Here is a 17,450-nt window from a genome sequence, read left to right on the forward strand (position 1 = left end):
GAATAGTTTTCTAAACTAAGACAAAGTGGATTCCTTTTTGGAAGAAAGAGGATGCCATAAATGGCTTTTATGTCAAAATATGGTATAAGACTGAAGATCTTAGCCAGAAAAAGGGATTGTGAGGTTACTGCTTCTTTTAGCAGCCGGGTCAGATATTCCAGTTTTGTGGTGACACTGTAGTAGTGATAGATTTGGTGGGAAAATCTTTGATTACCCGTTACAGTATAGGAAATTAGGGTATGAAGGTAAATTTGGTACTGGCATCTCTTCAGGTGGCTTTAAAGGACATTTGGCAATTGAGGTCTTAACTTTTAGTATCTCTTGCTATGTTTCAGCTGAATTAAAAGGTCAGCTGAAATAATGAGCTTAAAGTCAGTTTTCCAAATGATTCCAAACTTTGCATAGCTCAACTTTGCATAGCTTTCCTCTCCTCTCTGTATTGGTGTCTTTTAATGTATTTGAATGGATGTTCAAGTATTATTGTTTTTCCTTTCTTATTATAGGGAGATCCAGGCGAAGTGATTGGTCTTTTACCTCCTAGTCTGCTAAAAGGTGATAAAGGCTTTCCTGGACAACCTGGACTACCTGTAAGTCTAAATGATGTTTGAATAGCCACGAGCTTCAATTAAAATTTTATCAGTATCATGAAATTTCCAAATAAATATCACTTTTTAAGTATGCCATTTTAATTTTTCATAGGGTCCTGCTGGAACTCCAGGGTTTCAGGGACCAATGGGGCCACAAGGGCTGCCAGGAGAGCCAGTAAGTTTCCTTTCAAGGTGATTTGCACTTTACTTTACAGAGTTTTGTTATAGGAAAGTTCTACAAGGTGTGTATAGCTGGTGTTTGTTGGGATTTGGGAAAGATAACCTGTGGTTCCACGCTTCATGTTTAACCTCCTGGACTCTACCATGACAGGAATAAACAGGTAACGTAGGTTTTCAACAGCAGTTGCTCCTACAGTCATCTTCTCTTCTTGCAGGCTTGGAGGGTATTTTTGTGCAGAAGGGGTTGCAACAGTTATTTGTCCTTTCCCCTCTTCCCCCACGTAATTTATAGAAAATGAGCTGCACTAGCAGACAGATCTAAATCAAAATGTTTGCCAAGGTTGTTCTTATGGACAGCCACAGTAACTAGTACTGTGGAAAGCAGGATATCAACTGTCTGTTATTACGGAAATTGCCAAATGCTGAAGGCACTTCAGCTATTTGACATTTTGACAGGTCTAACAGATATAATCTCTTCTGTTTATGTACTGGATGCAGGTAGCATTAGCAGCGATCAGTTATTTCTATCTGGTAAAAGTCAACCCAGTGTTTCTGGCTATTAAAGTGTGCTGTGTGAGATTTCTTACCCTTCTGAAGAAACTGAAAGTGATGTAAAGGAAAATGGTAGTGCAGTTTAGTCATCATTCACACTTGCTGATGTGAAAAAGAACAATGAAAGAAAGGTGAGAACTAATGTTTAGCCTGCAGAGCTGGGAAAAAAAAAAATCAGCAATAAGCTTATTTTACAGTGCAGTACTGTAGACTTTTTTAAAATTGTCTCTTGTCTAGATGCTGATTAGACACTATTAACTGCAAAACAAGGTCTGATGAGATATCTAAGACAGATTCTGTTTGATTTTATTATTTATTTGTGAGTTTCATACAGTAGCAGAAAAAGATTTTACATCTCGGTTGAAGGGAAAGATTTGCATTCTTGCTATCTTTATAGAATAAAGCATTATTCCACCTATATTCCATTTTATATGTGCTAAAATGTACTGTCTTGTAGGGTCCCCCAGGGCCACCAGGACTCCCAGGCGAGAAGGTAAGACTCTTTTTAGTATAAAGATTAGGTTTTTTTGTTTGTTAGTTTGGCATACCAGATCCCCAAAAATCTGGAAACTAATGGTCCTAAAGGACTGGGTTTTTTACACTTTGGGATCTGCATTTATGTCTTAATGGACATCTGTTATCTCACTTGATCAAATTGGTAGTAATTACAACATTCTATGATTATTTGAGCTCATCTAAAAATGTCCAAATTTTCACTAAAATGTTGAAAAAATAAAACCATACTGGCAATAAAATTATCTGATAAATTTCTATCTATGTTTTCACAAATTGCTGTGATGCAGGACTTAAAAACACAGCAGAAGGTTTAGGACGTAAATATTTGTTTCACATGTGCATTTAAAAGATGTATTCTGTCTTTTATATCCTCTCTTTGCTTTTGCTGTGTACAGAATACCTTCATATGTGTGTATGTATGCATGTATGCACTGCTGATAAAAACTGGCTAAGTATGTGTAATTTGTATTTTCAGGGCTATATGGGCTTGGGCTTTCAGGGTCCCAAAGGTGAAAAGGTAAGTCTCTTGAAAACTTCTAGAGAACAACTGTCAGACATATCCTTGTTATTTTGTTTAAAATAAACAAACTGTTGGAATCAATCGATGGAGAAAATCATCATTGTAATTTTTGGAATGCTTGAGTAAATCTGTAGCTTACACCTAAATGAACAAAAGTCACGAATGGTTATAGACTTTGTTCATTATGATGTTATACCTGACATTATATCATAATCCTAATCTTCTTCCTAAAGAAGGCACTAAAAAAATTTGTCCTATTACTATAATTAATTGGATATGTTCCTCATATTTGTTATTAATCATTCTTCACCCTACCAGGAGATTCAGAGATTTTTCTTCAGGGCAGTCTCTGTCTGTTACCCATTATACAGCTGTGTCTCCTATAACTGTTGATGTAACCCTTTCTTTGATTTTGCTGAAATAAGAATTAAAAAAACCCCATTTAGCTGTATTTTTAAAAGTAAGTGGTAATTCTCTTTAATGTTATTGGTCTTAGTAATGTTCATTCTCAGTGTCAGTACTGTTTTCAATGGGCTATCCTGGATTTGGTGTTGACAGGGAGAACAAGGGGTAAGAGGCCCCCCAGGCCCTCCAGGACCAGCACCACATATGAAAGAAAAAGGGAGTGAAATCATAAGAGGAGAAAAGGTGAGACCTTAAATGGTTCGTCTTGTTGTCTTTTCATTAAAATGTGATCAATAGGAGTTAGCAAACTAAAGTAAAACAGGAAAAAGAATATGAAGTCACCTACAGCAAATTTTTCAAATGCTTCTCTGTTTTACTTCATGAATGAATTTGGATTGTCTTTCTAGAAATTTCTCTGAAAAAATGTATGATAAATGCATAAATAACTGCATGAATAAGAAACGCATACAGCAGAGGACTTTTTGAGGAAGAAGGATTGATAAGTGTAGTCCTGTAAACACCAAATATTCTATAAATTTGAATTAAGTAACTGGACTTTTTATATTCTATAATTTTGAATTAAGTAACAAAACAGCTGGACTTTCCTTGTGCAGAACCACATTCTGCACATGAAAACATTCATGGAATCTGAGTGTTAATTAATTTTTCAGTTATTGAATTAGGCAGTCTAAGCAATATATACTAGTACAATAAACTAGCTTAATGGATTTACATTTGTGTTTCTCTAACTTCTTCTTGCACATCATACTGTTAGGCATAGTACTTGATGTGAAGAACAGGGTTAAATGTGCTTTTGCTGACATGAAGAGTTAAATAATTTGCAACCTAAATGAATAATGGTTAAGGTTTTTTGCTTACTAATCTACTTTTTTTTTCATTTTTTATAATTTCATTAGGGTGATCCAGGTGAAAAGGGTGAACAGGGAGTTCCAGTGAGTATTGTGTAGATTTAATTTGTTTTTATTACTACAAAAATTGTGAAGAATCTGATAATGGCCCTGAATATCTTTATACCTGTTTGATAAAAGCAAATGTACTTTAGAACTTGGCAGTATTTTTAATCTGGTGTGTATTTATTTTGCAGGGACTGCCAGGTTCAGGTTTCAAAGGAGAAAAGGGTGAACCTGGGAAGCCTGGTCCACGTGTAAGTATGCTTAACTTTATCAATACTATAATTACAGTCACTGTATTGTTTCCATAAGCTAATTAAACTTCATAACCGTTAGCAAAACAGCAAATTTGGTATATTTCAAACAGGCAAGTTTTGCTGTTGGACAGGTGTACAAGTCAAGGTAGTAATAACATATAGTAATATAAGTATGTAGCATGCTTTCAGGTAAACAAAACCACCTAACAGTAGCTTGCAGTGCTGAAGGCAAAGGCAAGACTCCCGTTGATCCCAGCTGAAGCAAGATTAAATCATTCTGGAACAGAAGGAAAAACAGAGCAAAACATATCACTTTGTTGGGGTGACTTTAGCTAAATGGAACGTGTTGAATTTATTGCAGATCTCTTACATGCAATCTACAAAATAAGCCTGCTTAGCCTAAAGGTACCATTTCTTATAAAGAGGACAAATGGAGAAAAAGCCTTGGATGACTGAAATATGTTTGCTTGCTGGTTTCTAGCCTGACTGTAGATGCTTGAGGCCATAAGGTCTGTTACATTTGCCTGGTCTGATCTATAGCATAGTCTCATCCATACAACTTCTGCATGAGTCATGCCATATCTTTCATAGCTGAGCTGGTAGCAAAACCATACATTTTCTACATGAAAACGTATCTAAAGTATTGTATCTCAAATTGTGGGTCATAAACTGTTAGAAAAGAACCAGCACATGTATAGGCATTGAATTGTACTTCAATCTGAAAAAGAGACAGTCTTGCTCTTTACTGTACGTCAAGGTCAAATCTTCCGTCATCCTTTCAGTAAAGACAAGTAATGGGATTATCTTTGCTGTGTATGAATTTTTACTCTTACAGTAAATCAGGACTTGAAAGCTGGAAGAATGGAGAAATGTTGGCCTAGAAATTGTAGAGGAAACCTGAATTGTTCTTTGAATTGTTCAAAAATACAGCCTTCAGTTTCTGCAGATTTCCCTGAACAAAGTTCCTAAGATATTTTATATATAATTGTTGCTGTTCAGGGAAATCATAGCTACTTCTGAAACTAAGATAAGGCTTGAAAGATGAACAGATGTTGAGGTCTGATATTCTAGTTTCATGGAATGAAACCATATAATTAATTCCAATCACAGTGTACATTTGAAGATTCTCCTGACTTTACAGCTCATATTTTTAATTAATCATTAAAAATTACTTGTAAACTTCTTTATAAGATACCATAGCTGCACACCTTGGTGGCCTGTTCACATTTATCATTTTTATCCTTCAATTGCATTGTTCTAGACAGAGTTTTTTGACCTAAACTGATGGGATTATTTTTTAGACTGAAATGCATGCACTATTGCTTTGTGTATTAAGTATATATATTTTCTCATTTTATGTGACATACTTATATTGCTTATGATATGCATACAGTCTAAGGACTATAAGGCCAACTAAAAGCCAACTTTCAGTGGATTAGGCTACAAGCCTAGGTGCCAGTCCCTTCATGGTCCATAGGAAGAGGAAGGGAATGCTGAAAAGTAGGTTAGTCCATCTAGGTCATTTATCATGAATCTAATCTCCTCTATAGGCTAACACAGTGGTCTAATAGTGAATCATTTTGCTTTGGAGGAGGAAGTCTGGGATTCCAGGTTATCATACACCTTGTGATTTAAAATTACAGCTTTCAGTTTTACCGGCTATCTGATATGGAGCCGCTCTCCAAGCCTTCTGCTGAAACTGAGCCACCAAATGTCTATGAATAAAGGTTTTGTGAGGCTGGACAGTATATATATATAGAAAGGGATTACTATGAAGGGAAACGTTTCTGGGTCTGGTTCCAGTTTCCTGTGCTGTTGATATATTTTTTTCTTGAAGCCTCCTTGATTGGGAAATCTGTATGTTATTCCTGGATCTGGGAACAGATTTGCAGGATTTTGTTTAATTCTGCAGCTTGTAGGATGTTGAGTAACATAAGCACTAGGCAGTCACAATTTGCCTGCTTTGTACCATCTGCAGTTAGCTGCATTAGCACACTTTAATTAATGCATTATAATAGCAGTTGTTTTGTTCTAGTGCTTCACCCGCTGTATTTAGAAATTGCATGTGTGTGGCTGTCTGTTTAAGTAGAGTGGAACTTGGTGTTTTACAGGGAAAGCCAGGAAAAGATGGTGAGCCAGGACCTAAAGGAGAAGCTGTATGTATTTTACTGAATTTCCACTACTGTTTCTTGCATTCTGTGTATTATAAATGGTAGAAATTTTCTAGTCTTCTGAGTTGTTTACTTGAAGTTGTTGCTTTTGGTGAATTAGTGACTGGTTTGAAAATTTTAAACTTTGATGCTGCCAGGGCTAAGATACAACTATACTTGTCTTTTCTGGTTTTGCTGTCTTCTCCACACAGGGTTTGCCTGGTGGGTTTGGGATTCCAGGACGACCTGGGGAACCTGGTGCCAAGGTATGTAGTAGCAGCCTTCACATCCCATCACATACAGAAGTTAAGAGCTTGTATGGCATGTTCATAGATGTGCATTAAAGCCATGAATGCATATTAAGCAATATTAAATGAATGTAACCAAATCGTAAGTACAATCATCACTCAGAGACTGGGAAAAGTCAAAATTAAGGTAGCATAGGTATCCCTCGTTTAGATCTCTTATACAAATTGATTAATGCAGGCTTTATTTTCACAAATTCTTTGCCAAGCCAGCATATGTGCAAATGTACTTTCCTAAAAATTCCAGTTTCTCTTTACATAGTGTAAAGCAGTACAGGCCTGCAAACTAATTTCTTACTGCTTATTATAATGGTCCAGGTACTTACCATTTTGAATTTTTATGATTCTGTATCAAAGTGTTCCTTAGCTAAGGAAATCCTATTTTGTGGGCAAGAAAATCTGATCTGTATTTAAAATGTACATTGTATTTTGATTTAGGGTGACAAAGGTGAACGAGGTTTTCCAGGGCCTCCAGGAAGAGTAAGTAAAATAAATTATTGTTTTATTTTAAAATTCAATGAAAACATAAATTCTGTGGAAGTCAAAGTGCTCAAACAATGAGGAAATAAAGAGAGACTGTGAATGTTCTGATTTCATTCTAATCAACCATGTCCTAATTTTCTCTTAATGAAAACAAAAGTTGGATACAATTCTTTTAAGTATGTTTGAAATTTGGGAAAGGAGCTGTGAAAAAATATGACTTTCAATTATTTTGTACTATGAAAACAATAGGCGTTGGTAATCAATAGAAATATCCAGAACAGAGTTCAGAAGGGTAAGTCTGGCAGCTTGGCAGTCTATAATTTTTTTAACATTTCGAATCAAAAATGGGATTAGTCAGCTACAAGTGTATTACTGATGGTGCTGCTTCCCCAACAGGGGGGAAAGTTCCCAATATCTGCTGATTTTATTTGAAAACTTGTGCATACTTCCTGAATATTTCATTCTAAATGTTAGTATCCTATATGGCAAGCTCAGATCAATGTTAGCAGAAATTACCAGAGCAGAGTATTTTAAAATTAAAGGTAATACAAACCTAATGGGTCACTGCTTAGACTATGATGAAGTTTCTTGGCATCATTCTTGTTCAGAAAGGTGCTATAAAGCTCTCTACTTAATCGTACTACTGATGTGAAGGATTTTTGATAGAACGGGTAATATTTTTTCTGATAATTCCTCAGCAGCTACAGCCCTCTCACAGCAGTTGTTACGTGTCGCTGAAATTGCAAGTAAAACTGAAACTGTGCAAAATTGTTAGCACAAAACAAAATGGCCTCTGTACCATCAGGTCAAGAAGGGGGAGATAGATACAAATGAAGGCACAGTTTTATGTTTCTAGTGTCCTAGTCTTTGTCCTGTGATTCAGATTATAGATACTGGACCAGTAGATAGGTTTGGTGAAAAAGGAGAGCCTGGACTTTCAGGTTTGCCTGGACTGAAAGGTCAAAAAGGTGAAAAAGGTATGTATTTTGTCTTATCTTTTTGTTTGAGTTATGATTTTAGTTTTACTACTAAAGGAAATTAAAATTGCACTATCTGTGAGCTCAGGAGCTCTATATGACAGCGAAATGTTCCAGTAATTTATTTAATTACTTTCAGGTTACTACATTTTATGGTGCTTTGCAGGACTCTTTCTCATCATAAGTAAGACTGCCTTTCAGTTACAGATTGGCAAAGGATAAACTGGTATCTGTTTGTTATGGCAGTTAAATAATCCAGTGAGATTTATTTAAGATGAAAATCAATACAAGCATAAAGAGGATAATAATACAGAGAATCTTGAGACTTCTTTAAAAATGTCAGTAGCTAAATTTTAATCTTAAAACTTGGCTTCCATAATTTATAAAATACTTCAGTAAATAGAGATTATCAATTGTCCCCTTTCCTATTTTCCCCATTATAGACCTTACACTACTGAAGAAAGATCAGTGGGGAAGATGGGTCACAGCAGGGCTTTTTGCCTAAGTGTATTGTTTGCAGATATCTGTAGATTATTTAACTTAACCTTTGATTCAGGACATACTAGCTTGTGATGTGTACTTAAATAACATGTGCTAAAAGTTCACTTGGCATTTCTGACTTCATTGCTTAATTGAAACCCTCTCTTTCTAAAGGTTTCCCTGGTATACAAGGAATCCCAGGTCCTCCAGGTATGCATTTATGGCCACTGATTTTGTTCACATTTTTCCTCTGTTGTTCTTGGGTGAAGAGTCCTGAGAGATGTTCTCTGTAGCTGCTGCCATTACGTGCCTGGCTTACAGAATACCCAGGCAGTGGCCTCTCCAGAGGTCTAATCATCCCCTTAGACCTTTCCTGTAGATTGTTCTTCTCTTGTCTCTGATGTTATCCAGCTTTGTTCTTTGTGTAGAGCCCTGATAACTTTCTGCTTAAATTGAAGAAGTAGTGTGCACAGGTCATCAGAGATAGCCCAGAGAGTATGGCTCCACTGGGCAAGACTTATTAAATGTGAATATGTGAGTGGGTTTCTAAGTTTCTAGTAGTTTCTAAGTGTAATAGTTAAATTAACTCCTGTGTTGCCACTATTACTACCCAGCAATAGTTGAGTCAACTAAATCTCAGAAAGGCTCTTAGTACAGAATAAGTGTGTTTGTCTAGGGACCTGACTGAAGTGAGTTACTCTGAGCTGTAGTGAGTATATAATCTCAATTTTGTATAAATCACCTATAGTAAAATACAATCCCTTTTTTATTGTGCACTAACATTTCTCTCTGAACCCTAATGGAGGCTAATGTGTTGTTAATGTTACTGTCTTTTCACTTGCCACTTTTTTCATGTATGTACCTATGTATGCATACTCATATATAATTTTTTTACTCTCACTTCAGCTCTGTATGTGGTTGCATGAATATAATAAAACAAGGTTCACTGGGAGAAATAATAGCATTTATTGCATCAAAGTCATTTCTGAAAGCTTCCTGCTTTTTTGTCACTTGCTCTAATAAAAGTTATTTCTTTTGCCTGCACATGTTGCCTGTTTCGTAGTCTTAATGTCTTCACATTAAGACAATGCTGCTATTATGTATATATCTACATGTACATGTGTTTGAACTGAGCTACCATATTTGCTTTTTTAAAACTAAGCAAATCCTCTGTGGAAACCTGACTCTAGTGCATCCTACAGAGATACTGCTATTACCTCCTTTGCTTACATTTTCTGTCTCGACAGTGAGCTAAATATGAAATTAATGTGAGCCAGGGTCAGATAGTTTCCAGGAAATTTTTCACAGTTTAGGGGGGAGATACTATATACTGTAGGCTGCAATACTCTCTAAAGAATTCTGTGTGACAAGGCAAGAATAATGGTAGCTCTTAGTCTGTCATTACCCTGCAGAAATTGAGATTTGTGTGACTTTCATGTCTTTCTGCAGTGTTGGAGAAGGCTCAAAATGGTTTAGTGATAACGTCTAGTGATTAGTTAGGAACTAAATTAACTCATTAAAGTATGAAGACCTGTGTGACAAATAGCTAAAAGGAGATCTTAAGTAGGTTTTTTCCCTAGCTGTTTAACTGCTTTTTATTGGCTGTTGTTTGCTTATTATTCCTACAAACAGTTTTAGTTTTAGCATTACCGAAATTTGCTGGCATTGTTGAATACTTATTTACAGAAGTTCCTAGACATGCTGTCCCTTTCTAGGTCTGTTTAAGATTTGGTTTATTATGAGATAACAAGTGCGTAATAGTTTCTAAGTGTAATAGTTAAATTAACTCCTGTGTTGCCACTATTACTACCCAGCAATAGTTGATTCAACTAAATCTCAGAAAGGCACGTAGGACAGAATAAGTGCGTTTGTCTAGGAACCTGACTGAAGTGAGTTACTCTGAGCTGTAGTGAGTATATAATCTCAATTTTGTGTAAATCACCTATAGTAAAGTACAGTCCCTTTTTTATTGTGCACTAACATTTCTCCATTTCTCTCTGAACCCTAATGGAGGCTAATGTGTTGTTAATGTTACTGTGTTTTCACTTGTCACTTTTTTCATGTATGTTTTACTCTGTCCAAAGGTCGACCACTGCCAGACAGGGTAGGGTCACCTGGTGTCCCTGGAGAGAGAGGTGAAAAAGGTGAAAAGGGTTCTCCAGGATTTGCTTTGCCCGGACCCCCAGGAAGAGATGGTTTCCCAGGTCCCCCGGGGTTGCCTGGGCCACCAGGTCCTCCAGGCAAAACAGGTACGTAAAACATTCCGTTGCTTTTCACAATGAAGACTCAGTAATGCACATTGCATGCACATTAAAAAGAAAAGAGCAACAAGATTATAAAAGCTATAATCAGAATACATCTACATCGTGAAATAAATAGATCTGAGTTGTTAATGGACCAAGGAAAAGCTGTTCCACGGTGCAGCAAGCTGCTCCTTTGCTTACTAGGACAAGGATTCTTTGCTATATTAATTTTTTTTTTAGATTTCTTCAAAAGTTCGTTGTGGACTGTTACAATTTAACTAAATAATTGACCTTAATATATACTGGTTTCCTCTGTGTCCTAATGTGTCAACCAAGAGATATTTGTAGATCTTTAATTAAAAAAATAACAGATACTAATATTGTTCTTAGCATGAAAGATAGCCGTTCAATATAACAATTTACAAGTCTGCAGTACCAATCTATGTAACAGATTGAACAAGTGTAAAAATTGCAGACTGAGATACTAGCCTGCCAGAAGTTTTTATTGTAAAAATTATCTTACAGGAGAATAGGGTCAACACATGGCTTATAAAGGTAAATGAAAAGCTAGTAATGATGTGACAAACACATAATAATTAGTAATAATGATAACATTGTACATCTATGTATAACTAGCTCTGATGAAGAAAGAGAAAAGAGAGAAAAGATTTTTAAAGATAAAAATGTTTTGGTTTTGCTCTGAAATAAAATAATGAAAAAAGTGCATACAAAAGTGGTCCATGCTTAATAGCTCCTTACAACTGATGTTTTAAGTCTTTTATTGAAGGAAAACTTTTGCTATAGGTGATACTGATATTGTGAGTTACATTGTCATATCATAAAGAATGATATCCCTATTACAGTAGTTTAGGTAGTCTAAAGCTATAGAAAGGAACATTAATCTCTGTGGCATTCCTAAACACTTTGTTCAAAAACAATTGAAGATGCCCAGTTGTTGCTGTATTTGCCAATGAAGCAGAACCCATCACCAGAAAATGGAATTAAATAGTTAAATCTTACCTTGGCCTAAAAAGAAGAGTGATTCCTGGTTTTCGTACAACATGTTTCTTCCACTGCTTAATTCAGCTCCTTCCCCGGACACTTCAGCTTTCTTCAAGTATATAATGAGAAACAATTTGTTTTCATTTAACTGTTGTTTGCCAAACTTCACACTAACATTTTCGGTACTGGCTTTGGCCAAAATGAAGTCATATTGCATTGGGTCAGAACCCGTGCCATATCATCAAACAGAAGCAGCACAATTTGTATCCTCATATCAAGTCTGGTAAATATTCTCATTTGTTATCTATTTCAGTTCCTAATATTATGAAGTTTCTTGTTTTCAGGAAGCTTGATCAATGTGAAGAAGTTAAATAGATGTCAGCAAGCTGCTCTTGACCTAGAAAGTTTCCTAAAATATTGGGAAAAAAAAGGGTACAAAAAACTCTACTTAATGAATTTCCTCAGAATGTCAATGTTCTCCATTCTCTTCAGAGTCACACCGGCAATTTTTCACCCACAGCACTCTTCTTATCCAAAACTTAAAAGCAGATTTTATGTGAAAGTTGTTTGTAACCTTATTATGGCAGAGCCTGTCTTTTCTTTGTAATCCTCAGGGTTTCTTAAGCAGTATATGTGGAATCAGAGTACAGAATCCCAGTTAAATTTGTCAAAGTAAATCAAACAGAAAAGTAAAATGCTGTCCTAACTTACCACTCTTCAGCAGGGATATTCATAAATGCAGCCCTATAATGGAAACTGGAACTTGTCAAACTATATTCTTCATTGTATTTCCATTGCAGATGGAATCGATCAATGCCAGCAGGGGGAACCTGGTGCACCAGGTAGTCCTGGACTTCCAGGAAGAGATGGATTTCCAGGAGAGATGGGAGAGAAAGGTAATACTATTATAAAGTGGTTGCTTGCTAATGCCCTGTACTCTGGAGCTTGGGTATGTAAAAAGGCTGAGCAAGTTAGTCTGGATCCAGAGAAAGAGTACTTGAAGTTAGTTAAATACTTCATGGACATGGAAAACTTTTCTTGAGTCTCTTGTGAGTAAAAGAAGGATATTGTGTTTTGAGTTGTGTGACACAAACTTCACTTACATTTCTCTTAGCCTACACATTTCTGTAAAGTGATAAAGGATAGTGCAGGGCTGAGAGAGGAGTGAGGAAAAAAGAAAGGGTTGAGTATAGTCCCATTAAGTGTAAATTGAACTGTTCATGGCAATTTAAGGTGTGAAGTCGGAGATAAAGAATTAGAGAGGGACAGATGAGTTGGGAATGGAAATGGTTTATGAATCATTGCCAAGAGTATAATTGAAGCTAAAATTGTAACACCTATAAATAGGACTGTCGACCGCGGGTTTTGGCAGCATTGACTAAATGGACATGTAAAAAAATGAGCTGCACTCATTTACACAATGGTTGATCCTTCCTAATCACATTCTGCTCACTGCTTTTCTAAAATTGAAAATCGCAGTTACTATTAAGGTTCTCCTTTTTCTGCTTTAATCTGTTTTTCTATATGCAGTGTATATTTTTTTTCTTTAGACTTAAGTTGATTTTCATGCCGTTCCTGTAAAAATTTTAAAGAATTTTGAATATCACTTTGCTGATAAATTCTCTTTGAAGCCTATAACTAGAAGTAGCACATTTATTTTTATTCTTTCAACGTGAAGTGTATTTAAATTGACATTTGTCCCTGAATCCACCTGCTTGCAGTTGTCTTAAATCTTTTCATTGTTATTTATTAGTTTTGTTGTTTGATGATTTTTTTCAGGTGACAAAGGTGAATCCTGTGCCTTATGTGATAAAGTAGGACCTCCTGGACTTCCAGGACCGCAAGGACCACCAGGTCCAGCAGGTAAAAACTCATTAACTACCTGAGAATTAACTACGTAGGCTAAAATCTAAGAATGCAGCATATATGATGAAATTAATCACTTTTTGTCCTACTAATCAAATTCTTTGTGAAACTAATGAAAGGAGGATGGAGTATTCCTATTTTGGGCCTGATTCCAAATTTTCAAGGAAATCAACAATTACTAAGGGGGCAAAAATTGGCCACAGGGAGGGTCTTTGCAAACTGTGGCTCAAATATTTTCATGCAAGATTGTGGAAGTTAAAAATAAGCTGGGCAGCATTTGCCCTATGTGCCCAGGCTTGGCAGTGGCCCATACATACATTCCAAATCTTAGCATTGAATTCTGTGGCCAAAATAAATTAATTTTTCTGCTATCACATGAGAGAAATGCCACATGCAAACGTGTTTGTCCTAGTGGCTGTTAAGAAAAAATAGTACGGTTTAGGTAGTTTCAAGACTGCAGTGGTTACATGATAGGTCTAAGCAGTAATGTGAATTCATTCCTAAGTCAGATGAGTTTATGAATACGGACACATATAGCACACAGGAGCACATGAATCCAGACAACTTCACTGACTGTAACAGCATTATGTTGATATAACTGAAATGGAATGAGACAGTTTGAGGAGTATCACAAAGATTTCATGTACAATGACCTATTTGTAAATGCATGTAATAAATTGAATTGTATTTTTGTCTCTGTGTTAAGGTTTTCCAGGACAATCGGGTTTCAAGGGTGACAGAGGCTTACCTGGACTTGATGGCCTTCCAGGGGTACCTGTAAGTAACGCCTTGCCAAATACTATGTGTCCTATGAGACATGTAATCAGAAAAACATGTGCTCATCAGTGTGGTGGTGTAATAGTTCTGTTTAAAAACAGACCAGCACAGTGATATGATAAAATTAAAGAACTATGCCTAGCAAAATAAAATAGAAGGCATGATTGAGCTATGAGAGGAAAAAAGAGTGGTCAGAAATGGGTTATATTTCTGTGTTTGCCCATCATATGAACTCAGCAGGACACATGACCTGGCTGACCAAGCTAAGCAGTGGAGTTGAGTAAAAAGTAGGATTCTGCAGGAAACAAATGTAGGTCTGCCCTGACCTTCTGCTGAAGCACTGCAGTAACTCTTTGCTGTTATGTACATATATATTGAGAAACAGTGCCATCTAGTGTAGTGTAAGCAATGTAATATTAGCATGCAATATACTTTGGCATTTTGTCTGATTTTTGGGAAATATGTGCAGTATATTCCATAAAGCATAATTACTTAGAAGGAAAGCTAAGTAGTTTTTAAGAAATAAAGGAAGCCTCTGAAAGTGGGTAGTATCCTGGCAATATGATCTCTTGTAAATTATGTTAATGCAGCACAACAGGACTCTTACTGAGTAAGGCCAGATATCAGAAGCATAGCACTTGTCTAAAATGTAACACGAATTACTCCTAGATGAGCACTGTACTAGCACAACTACATTTGATCTTGTCAGAGTTCACTTGAGTGTCCCTACGTACACTGTGGTATGCTGTCAAGACCTACCTTAGCATACACGTTCCTGTAGTATAACGTGGATTTTGACACCATTCCTAATGTAAGTAGACTGGGTTTGTCAGAGTCTTCCCAGACTTCTTTTTCCAAAAGCTTATTTCTTCTTCTAGCTGATCACTTTTGGGAATATAACTTCTCAGTGTTATTCATGTGCACTAGCTTTAACACATACTGGAGTTGCACAAGCTCCCTCTATCACCAGTGGTAAGAGAGAAGCACCTTCAGAAGTTAAACCAACCCCTGTATGAATTCCTTCTTCAAGGAGTCTATTTCTCTCCCTTGAGTATGAATAAAGCCTAGATGCTTGATTTCAGCCAACGAAAGTTAGCTAAGATGGAGTCCTTTCTCTATCTCCACCATGATAAGTAAGATGATATTACTCAGCAAATTTACTATAATATCAATGAGACCCTTGAAAGAAGCAGTGGAGGAAAATAAAAGACATCCTAATATATTTGAACTTTTTTTGTGCCTAGCATTTGTTCTCAGCACATGTTTTGCCACACCTTTATGTTTTCCCTTTACTGCCTCTTAAGTTCTGTTTATGTCTTTCATCAGACAAGGACTGGCTGCTGTTCTGAATTCCTTTAAGCTTGTTTTGCTCCACAAAGTTCAGCCAGGTGGTGATCCAGCATATAGTTCAGCTTGGAAAAACTGCATAGAGACCAGCCTCACAAGCTCACATTGCTTAGAGACATGCCAGAGGCAGATTCTGATGCAAGACCCACCAAAGCTAATGGAAAGATTACCTTTGACCATGTTCTGGTTCAGGTTAAAGTGGAGGGCAAACATTAGTCATAATCAGTGGACATTGGCGATGAAGTTTGTGCTTTACTACCTTAGTGAGTAGCTCTGATTCACTTGAAATTAGAGAGACTGTTCCTATGAGAAAAGTTCATCTAAGTCCTAGAAGGCAGGTAGGGAAAAATTTGAATTCTGGAAATCCTACAGGTATATTACTAGGTACATAATTTCTTCCCAGGGATTCTTACAAAACTCTATTCTGAGCATGTGCATAGTATTCTCATAGTACCAACTGACTGTGATTATTAATTGTACAAAATCAATTAACATTAGTAATGAAGGGAAATGTGGGTTTGTGTCAGCTAAATGTCATAAATTACCCAGGGAGAAGCTTTCAGCCTTCAGTTAGCCTTAGCTCTTGTGCAAATAATGTTTGAGTTTTGTGTAAGACAATGAATTTAATTTCATAGACAATCTATATATTTGATGAATAATTGATTTAAAAGGTTTTGAAAGAAAGAAAATAATGGGGGGGGAGGGCTTGTATAAGCAATTTAAACCTCTAAGTTTGTCTATGTTTGTCTTTGCATACTGGAAGTGTGTTATTTTCTTGTATTAGTACTACTTCTGCTGGTATTGTAAATTATCATGGAAATGTAGAGATACTTTTATTGCATTTGCATCGGGGAAGCAGGTTCCACAGTGTTACAGAATTCGGCCTTTAAAGGTTGGGGCAGACACTTCAACTCTGAAAATGCCTTTTTAAAAAGCCTCACTTACCTTGATGCTGACATTGTATAAATATGCATAACTGAAATCCAGTATTGAAAATTCAGAGTATTTTTTTGGTATCTTGGCCTGCAGTTCTTGTGTAAGTGGTGTCAATTTATATGTACATTCTAAAATGATGTACCTGTGACATGATAAATGACAAAATGGGTCAAAGCAAGATTTGCGTTAATTTCTTTTTCACACTGCCATGTCCTAGATTATGTTCTCATTTGGCCTTCTCAATTGAAAACTTAATGGTTCACTTGATTTGGATCTACTCTTTAATTTCTAAAGATTTGTTTTCTTTTGTATCAGTTGAAGGGTTGGTAAGGCAACTGATGACATCTGAATTTATGAAATTTCAGGGCCCCCCCGGCACTCCAGGACTTATGGGCAGCCCTGGGGCAAAAGGAGAACCAGGAGATTTTTCTTATGATTCTATCCTGAAAGGTGAAAAGGGAGATCCTGGTTTTCCAGGACAACCAGGTGTTCCTGGAAGAGAAGGAATACCAGGAAAAGATGGATTGCCAGGTCTCCAGGGTCCGAAAGGAGCGCCGGTATGTATGTTTAATTATGTTTACATGCTGTCCTATACATTCTGTCTTTCAGATTAGAATTCACGTTTTTATGCCCTATACATGCTTTATGTTCATTGGCCTCATTCATTGTTCCACATCATGTCTTTACCTTGAGTAGTTCATTCTTTCTCAGAGGAAGACTCCATTTTCCCTGTAACTAGTGAGAAGGAAGGTCTTTCAACAACAGACTGTTTTAGATTTTGACCCTTTTTTACATGTCATGCAAATAAGTGATCTGACTCAGACGTATTCAGCATTGGTTGCTACTTTCAAGACTGTAGAGCAAGAATACTTGCCCCACAAAGTTGTGGGCATAGATGATAATTTTGTTTCATTCTTCCTGCTCACAGCTTGATAGTAAGAACTAGTGTGGATGAT

At 36.5% G+C, this 17,450-nt stretch overlaps 1 protein-coding gene across 2 annotated transcripts in view; it reads left to right on the forward strand.

The window, feature by feature from the left end:
• COL4A1 (collagen type IV alpha 1 chain) overlaps positions 1–17,450 on the forward strand; it is a 124,487-nt gene that overhangs the window by 73,151 nt on the left and 33,886 nt on the right. For both annotated transcript variants that reach the window (XM_030477906.1, XM_030477905.1), the window contains exons 9-25: positions 504–587; positions 700–762; positions 1,777–1,812; positions 2,311–2,352; positions 2,914–3,003; positions 3,678–3,713; positions 3,866–3,925; positions 6,040–6,084; positions 6,291–6,344; positions 6,822–6,863; positions 7,750–7,843; positions 8,498–8,533; positions 10,408–10,572; positions 12,369–12,464; positions 13,348–13,431; positions 14,141–14,211; positions 16,860–17,051. In XM_030477906.1, coding sequence (XP_030333766.1) covers positions 504–587; positions 700–762; positions 1,777–1,812; positions 2,311–2,352; positions 2,914–3,003; positions 3,678–3,713; positions 3,866–3,925; positions 6,040–6,084; positions 6,291–6,344; positions 6,822–6,863; positions 7,750–7,843; positions 8,498–8,533; positions 10,408–10,572; positions 12,369–12,464; positions 13,348–13,431; positions 14,141–14,211; positions 16,860–17,051 — 1,290 coding nt within the window. The remainder of the gene's footprint in view (positions 1–503; positions 588–699; positions 763–1,776; positions 1,813–2,310; positions 2,353–2,913; positions 3,004–3,677; positions 3,714–3,865; positions 3,926–6,039; positions 6,085–6,290; positions 6,345–6,821; positions 6,864–7,749; positions 7,844–8,497; positions 8,534–10,407; positions 10,573–12,368; positions 12,465–13,347; positions 13,432–14,140; positions 14,212–16,859; positions 17,052–17,450) is intronic.

The sequence above is a fragment of the Strigops habroptila genome, chromosome 2 (genome assembly GCF_004027225.2).
Source record: "Strigops habroptila isolate Jane chromosome 2, bStrHab1.2.pri, whole genome shotgun sequence".
Taxonomy (NCBI): domain Eukaryota; kingdom Metazoa; phylum Chordata; class Aves; order Psittaciformes; family Psittacidae; genus Strigops; species Strigops habroptila.